The 7642-nt window shown below is 55.9% G+C and overlaps 1 protein-coding gene across 2 annotated transcripts; it reads right to left on the reverse strand.

The window, feature by feature from the left end:
* Positions 1–1189: 1189 nt before the first annotated feature.
* GJB3 (gap junction protein beta 3) lies at positions 1190–6302 on the reverse strand. 2 transcript variants are annotated; one of them, XM_032417560.1, is made up of 2 exons: positions 6271–6302; positions 1190–2769 (listed from the first exon to the last, which is right to left on the reverse strand). In XM_032417560.1, the coding sequence occupies exon 2, from the start codon at positions 2733–2735 to the stop codon at positions 1923–1925; it is 813 nt and encodes a 270-aa protein (XP_032273451.1). In that variant the 5' UTR covers positions 2736–2769; positions 6271–6302; the 3' UTR covers positions 1190–1922. The 2 variants fall into 2 exon arrangements, with proteins under 2 accessions (XP_032273451.1, XP_032273453.1); XM_032417562.1 differs by lacking the exon at positions 6271–6302 and adding an exon at positions 6030–6107.
* Positions 6303–7642: the final 1340 nt, after the last annotated feature.

The raw sequence follows: 7642 nt of genomic DNA on the forward strand, positions 1-7642 counted from the left end.
ACCCAGGCGCCCCAATCATGCCCATACCTTTAAAAAACAATCCCTCAGGAAAACTCTTGAAAGTTACTGGGTTTGATTGTGCCATCTGTTTCTTGTTGGACCCCTGACTGATGCAATTCACTGTTCTGATGACAAGACTGAAATCCTGAATGCTTGCCCACAGTGCAGTGCAGTGACATTGGTCATGAAGTGGTTAAGCTATGATTCAGACCTGGGGGGTGGGTGTCAGCCCAACCCCGGGCCCTTGAAGCTTTGCTGGCTTACCCACCCCACTAATGACCGCACGTAAGAACAAAGGTGAACCACAGCAGTTCTGTGGACGCAGTGATCTGCCCTCTCCTTGCCTGCCTTGGCTCTTGGCTCACTGCTCCTAGATTTCTGGCTCCTGGCCTCTGATCACTAAGTGTTTTTCTGGATTAGTAGAGCCCTGCACCCCCTTTTGCTTCCCACTCTGGTCTGGCCTGGATGTTGGTATCCTCTAAATTGCAGGTCACCACACGGTGCTGGGAGTGGGGCTGTGAACCACTCCAGCAGTTGGTTAGTGCAGAAGACGAGTGTGTTTCTGCGCCGCCCCCCGCCCCTGGCTCTGGGCTGTTTGAGCTCAGCTCCTATTCCCTTGTGCAGCCTCAACATCCTGCCAGGGCCCTCATGTGCCGAAAATGCTCAGGGAAAGTGGAAGGAGCTGACTAATGTTCGAGTGACGCTGAGACTCACGTCTTTAGAGGAGATAACCGGGCTGTTGTGAGCATATATAAGGAGTGAGAGTGTGAATAACCGGGATTTTGTGTACACAGGGTGGGGATGTGGGTTGTTGATGGCAGTGATTGGGTTATAAAGGTGGAGGGGGTGTGACTTGTCCACAGAGAGGACAGTTGATCCTGTGCGCGCTCAGGTCAGGGTCTCGCTATAAATGCTAGAAGCTCAGTTGCAGAGGGAGCACAGCGCCCTCTTGTGACCATACCTATAATCACAACATATATATTGGGAGGTTCCACCCCACATCCCCACGTGGATCAACCCCCGCCCCAGCCCAGCTTCTGCTCCAGCCTTGGCCACAGCCCCATCCTAGCCTCACCCACAGACATATAGCTCTCTCCCCTCCTGAGGGCTACCTTCCCTGCCCTCAGGGTCTCGTGGGTGGGAGTGGAAAACAGAGGACGGAGCCAACCTGTATAAAACACAGCCTTTATTGATTTCAAGAAATATCTACCTCGAGTCTCTGGGAGCATGGTCTGGGAGGCTGGCACCAGGTTGAGCACATTTGTGGGGAGAAGATGGGAGCAAAGCTGTCTGAACCTGCGGGGAGGAGGATTGGGCAGAGGGGGGCTTCTCCTGAAGGCATTGGGGACCAGGAGGATCCCTGCATATCTCAGGCAGGGGCTGGTGTCACCTCCCCCTGCTCCTCGTCACAAGCTCACTCTCAGGCCTCAGACCTCCCACTGCTTAGAGACTACTTCCTTCCCTCCCCAGAAGTCTCCAAGGAAATGGAGATTCCCTTTGATCTGGTGCCTCCAACCAGGGCAAGCGTCTCCCTCTTTGTGGCCTCCAGGCCTCTGCACCTGCTGCTGTCTCTGCTGGGAAGTGCTTCCCACCTCTCTCAAACATTACTTCCTCAGCAAAGCCTTGCCTGAGCACCCCCTCTTGGGTTAGGTAGAAGCCCCCTCAGTGTCCCCTTGCATGCAGTAGCTAATTTGCTTATTTCAATGTCTGTCCCCCCCAGGGCTGGCCGGCTCTGGGGTAGGAGACTTACACCCAGGCAGACAGCACAGTGCCCAGTGCTCAGGAAGCCTGCCAGAAATGAAATTGGATAGATTAGGGAATTCAAAGGGGGGGGCACCCAGCACCTGTCGGACCCCTCCACCAGTGCAGTCCTGCCCCACCTGTCCCCAGTGGGAGCCCCAGGGCCGCTCCCCAGCCTGTGGTCAGATGGGGGTCATGGTGGGTGCTGACGCGTGCCTCTTGTCGTCACCGGAGTCGGAGCCCAGCTCCCCAGCCTCCACCAGCTTGTGGTGGCAGCGGCAGGTGGAGGCGCGGCTGGTGGAGGATGGGAGGCTGCGGCTTTTGGGGGACTTGTTCTTGTTCATGCCCCGCAGGACCCTGTGGAAGATAAGGTAGCAGATCTCGCAGATGGTGAGCACGATGCAGACCGCAGAGGCCCCCACCATGAAGTAGGTGAAGACCTTCTTCTCGGTGGGCCGGGCGATGTAGCAGTCCACGACATTGGGGCAGGGCGCCACGTGAGCACACTGCACCAGGCGCGGCATGCCAAAGCCGTGCCAGAGAGTGTGCAGCACGTACAGGAAGAGGAACTCGATGACGAGCTTGAAGATGAGGCTGAGCAAGTAGGTCCACCACAGGCCGCCATGCTTCTTGCCCGCGTTGGCGTACAGCTTGGCGCACTGGTCCCCGTGCTTCTGGCGGTGGCGGCGCTCGCGCTCCTCGCGGTAGGCCACGTGCAGGATGACCAGCAGCGAGGGGCACGTGACGAAGATGAGCTGCAGGGCCCAGAGGCGGATGTTGGAAATGGGGAAGAAGTTGTCGTAGCAGACATTGGTGCAGCCCGGCTGCTTGGTGTTGCAGTCAAAGTCCTTCTGCTCGTCCCCCCACACGCGCTCTGCGGCCACCACGTACACCAGCACGCGGAAGACAAACACCACCGACAGCCAGATGCGCCCGAACGCCGTGGAGTACTTGTTCACGCCGCTCAGGAGGGCCTGGAGCGTCTTCCAGTCCATGGTGCCCGGCGGGGGTGTCGGGGGCCGTGCCCGCCTGACAGAATAAAAGGAAAAGCTGTATGTTCATGACCAGGTGACATTTGTTGAGCATTGCCTATGTGCCAAGTGCTGTTCTGAGTTCTTTACGCGGATGGATTCATGTGATCATCCAATGACCCTTTGAGATCAGGACTGTTACTCTGCCCGAGCAGGACATAGAGAGGTTAAGTAACCACAGAGCTTGTATGCGGGAAGGAAGGGTTGCTGATAAACAATGGCCATTTATGCAGCATTTACTGTGAGCCAGCCACCAAGCTAAACGTTTGGTGCAACATTATCTCCTTCAGTCCTTATAATGACCCCACGAGGTAGATACTATTATGCTCCTCATTCATAGATGAAGAGAACAGTTGTAAAGCACTTAGCACAGAGTAAGTGCTCAATAAATGCTGGCCACTCATTGTGAAATCTAGAGAGGGCAAGTCACTCATTTAAAACTACAGTTGGATTCTAGGTCGGGCTGTTGGTGCCAGGGCTGTGCTCTCCACCACCTCCTCTCCCCTTCTCTGCTGGATGCCTGTCCCAGGCCAGGGTCTTGCAACTTACTTCATCCATGCCTTGCTACTGTCTTGTGACGGTGGGGTTATGGGCCTGTAGGGGCCAAGGGCAGGCCACCCCCAAATAGGCCACTTTGGCGTGAAGATTGCTTTGACTTAAAAGCAATCAAAACCCAGCAGATTCAGGAAAAGCTCTTTACCTCTCTTTCAACTGCCTAAAAGAATTCATATAGAGGACCGGCTCCAGGAAGAGAGCTATCACCACAGATAACTACATTTTTATATGAACTAGGTATGGTAGACAGGGGGGAACCTAGCAAGGCTTGTTTGATCAAAGTCCTCTACATCCCATGGTTTCTGAGTGGCCTGGCAAACATTTGTTTCCTAAATATTTATTCATTTTCATCTTCTGTGAATTGTATTCCTTCCCTTTGAAGTCCCTGACCCCTATTCCCTTCTCTTTAGTTCAGGATGACATATATACCTCATTTTGCCTGTCTTTGGAATTTCCTATCTGTGTGGATTCCCCGTACATATGAAATTAAACTCCTGTTAATTTGTCTCATGTCAATTTCATTCTTAGTCCAGCTAGAAGGAGTTTGGAGGGCGAAAGAAATTCTTCCTCCCCGATAAGCCCCATTCTACGGAGAGGAAACAGGCTTGGAGAGAAGAAATAACCTCCCCAAGGTCTCACAGTCAGTAGGTGGTGGAGTTGGGAGACCAGCTCAGGTTGGGGGTGAATGGGGGCTGTAATAACGGTCTGGCTCCTGGCACACCAGATCCAGGGAAACTCTAGAGACAACTTCCACTCCCTGTGCCAGAGCTGGGGGGGGGGGGCCCAGCTCCCCCAGGCATGCCGGATGCCAGGGCTTTATGGTAGAGAGACATACTGTATTCAGGCCCCCGAATCACACATTTTTCTCCCAGTGCTGGAATGACTCAGAGGGTGTGGATGGGTGGGTCTCCATGAGTGTATCTAGTGTCTGGGTGCTGCCATGGGCGTGGGAACACGTGTCTCCCCATGTGCGTGTGTGGGCCTGTGTGCACATGTGGGCGCTCTTGGAGCTGGGTTTGTGACTCTGAGCAAGCATAATGCCTGTGGGTCCAAACCCTGCATGACTGCTTCTCACCCCTCCACTGCTACCACCCTCCTTCAAGCCCCCATCACTCTTGCTGGTATTATTACCACAGCCTCCTCACTGGCCTTTCATCATCTGGTCCTGGGCCCTTAGAGTCCATGAAATTGGATCATGTCACTCATTTGTTTAAAACTTTCTACTAGCTTCACGTTACACTTAGAATTAAACCCCAGATTCTACATTCTTGCCCTCCTCTCTTATTTTCTCACCCCGATTCTCTCTGCTCTGGCCGCACTGGGAGATTTGGGGGTTCTGCAATTATTCCTGCTGCCTGGAATGCTCTTTCTCCAGAACCCTGTATGGCTGGGTCTTTCTCATCACTGAGGTCTCTGCTCAAACATCATCTTAGTGGCCTCCACAGATTACTCCAGATCTAGGAGCCCCTGCCCTCCAGGTCACTCCACTCCTGTCCCGTTTATTTTCTTCCTTGAATTTAATCACCATTTGAAAGTAAAATACTTGTTATTTTTTTTTTTTTTTTGTTCTTATTTATCATCTGTCTCCCTTACTAGAATGTCAGCTCTGTCTTGCTTATTGCTTTATACTTAATGCCTAGTGCTTGGCACATTGGAGATACTCAATAAAGGCTGGGTGAATAAACAAATGCATGCTGAATTCTCAGAGAGGCAGCTTGGAGGGAAGGGCTGTGAGGTGTAGGCAGGAACGACCTGGACAAGATAGCTTGCTGGAAGGAATCCCCCCTCCCCCACCCCAGAAGGAGAAGGCACAGTTGCTCCTCAACACCTCAGCTCTCCTGATGCCTCTTCTCTGGGAATCTCCAACAGAACGGTGTGACTGAAGAAGACCTCATCCCAGGAGACCCTCCTCTTCTCCCCCACTTGCCCCTCTGAGACCTGGCCTTTGGGGAGGGGCAGTGGAATGTGCATTGAGCTCGGAGTCATGGTAGGATTCTAGCCTCAGCTCTGCCACTTGCTAGCCTGGTGACTTCCAAGAATCCCTTGATAGTTTTAACCTCCATTCCTTATCTCTGAAAGGAAGGAATTCCTACTTTCTTGAGCTGTTTTAAGAATCATAAGACCAGGGTGCCTGGGTGGCTCAGATGGTTAAGCGTCTGCCTTAGGCTCAGGTCATGATCCCAGGGTCCTGGGATCAAGTCCCACATCGGGCTCCCTGCTCCTTGGGAGCCTGCTTCTCCCTCTGCCTCTCTCTCTCTCTCTCTGTCTCTCATGAATAAATAAATAAAATCTTTAAAAAAAAAAAAAAAGAATCATAAGACCATTTCCTCCCCAGCCCCCACTCACCTGGTGGGAGTTCAAAAAAACTGAAGTGGTGGTTGCAGCCCTGTCTGCCAGCCCTCAGGGAAGAGGGGCCCTGTCACCAGACACCCATCGGGGTGCAGCCCACTTCTGGGTCCTCACTTTCCACCTTCCGGTCCCGTCTGTCCAGTCCCGCCTGACACACCCCAGGGACTCGACTCACCTGCAAAGAATTTCCCTCCAAGCCCAGAACGGGGACTGGTGGAGCCAGTCTGATCACCCCCAGCTGGCCCCCAACACCACCTCCCAGCCATCCGCTTTTTCCTAGCCCGGGGACCAATTCTCGCCGAGCTGCCGCCACACTCCAGAATGACCCCGCCGCGACCACCCCCCTCAACTTACCTTCCTCCTCCACCCGCCGCACCCCTTCCCCAGTTTCCCCTCCATCCCCGGCAGCTTGCGAGCTTGCGGACGTGGGAGGGGAGGGTGTCCCGGAGCCTTCCAGCCCCTGGAGCCCCGACCCCGCCCAGAATCGAGCGGCGAGAAGGCAGTGGGGGTGCTGGGGGAGACCCCTGCACCCCCCCAACCCCGCCCGGGGTCGCCCGGGAGCGCTCGGGTCCCGGGGCCCCCGCCCCGCACTCACCCGGAGCCCGCGTCCGGGAGCCCCGCGCGGCGGCGGGGAGGCGGGCGCAGCCGGGGAAGGCGCGGAGAGGGGAAGGTCGGGGAGGAGCCTGGGAGCCCGCCGGGCCGCTGGGGGGTCCGCGTCTAGTGTCGCCGCCACCCGCTGCCGGGGCGGCCTTCCGAGGGCCCCGTCGCTGCTCCGAGCCTCGGTTTCTTCATGTGGGAAATGGGGGCATCGGTGGCCATGGGCAGGGCTGTGGCCACTGCTCCAATGAGATCAGGGGCGGGAGGCACTCTAAACTGTGAAGTGCCGTGGCCCGGGACGGCCTGCAATCCTGACTCGCCCACACGCGTTCCCACTGCTACCGAGCCCGCGCCCTGCCCGTCACTGTCCCCGCCCGGCGCCAGGGCCTGGACCCGGCTGGCGGGGGGTGCGGGGAGGGGGCACTGTGGGGATCTGCCCTCCCGGCACGACGGCCCTCCACGGCGGCCCCGGCTCAGGCGCTGTGTCCTCCAAGGAAGCACGCGCCCTTTGGAGAACCAGGTGGGGCGCAGACTCTGCGTCCACAAGGGAAGGGGCACGGCGAAGCCGGTGCCTGGAAAGGAGATGGGGTGGTCCTTTGTCTAGGGGTGAGGGCGGGTAGGGAGAGCTTGTTGCCTGAGTTATGCCCAGGGGCAGATCCTGTGGGGGTAGGGGTGGGGGTGTTGGGGGCAGAGCGATCCCTTGCCCTAGACACTCTGCCGAAAGAGGCGGGCCTGCAGCTGGGCTGCAGGGGGCTGGGCTCTGGGGACAAGGACGCTTTGTCGTGGTTATTAGTGTGCTATGATAAGGAGCCTTGCCAGCCTCCTTGGAGAAACCCCAGCGTTTCTGGCCTCCCTGGGAGTCCTGGGATCTTAGTCACCCGAGGGCCTGAGCCCTCACTGTCTCCATAGAACTGTTATTGCTAACACAAGGGTGACTATACATGGCATTTTTCCAGGACTGTTCCGGTTCACACCTGTGGCCCCAGTGTAATTAACATCACCCCCTTACTCTCAAAAGTGCCCCCAAACCTGGGAAGATCAGTCACATGATCACCCTACCTACTACTCATTTTGATAGAGAGCTAACCCTGCGTTGGATGCTCAGAGACGTCTTTGCGCCAGGCATGGCCTGAAGACTATTTCATCCTCAGAGCCCCGGATGAGGAAGGCATGATCCTTCCCGATTTTAAGATTGAGAAAACCGAGGTACAGAGAAGTTAGGTGACTAGCCCAGGATCATACAGATGATAAGGAGCAGAGCCAGCTCTGGAGGTCTCAGCCATGTGGTTTCTGGATAGGGCAAAGCCACAGGGCAGACACCATCTTTTACTCATTGGGTCCTGGCCCCTGAAAATCGTTGCTGAGGCTCA

Source organism: Phoca vitulina, unplaced genomic scaffold (genome assembly GCF_004348235.1).
Source record: "Phoca vitulina isolate PV1807 unplaced genomic scaffold, GSC_HSeal_1.0 scaffold2, whole genome shotgun sequence".
Lineage (NCBI taxonomy): Eukaryota > Metazoa > Chordata > Mammalia > Carnivora > Phocidae > Phoca > Phoca vitulina.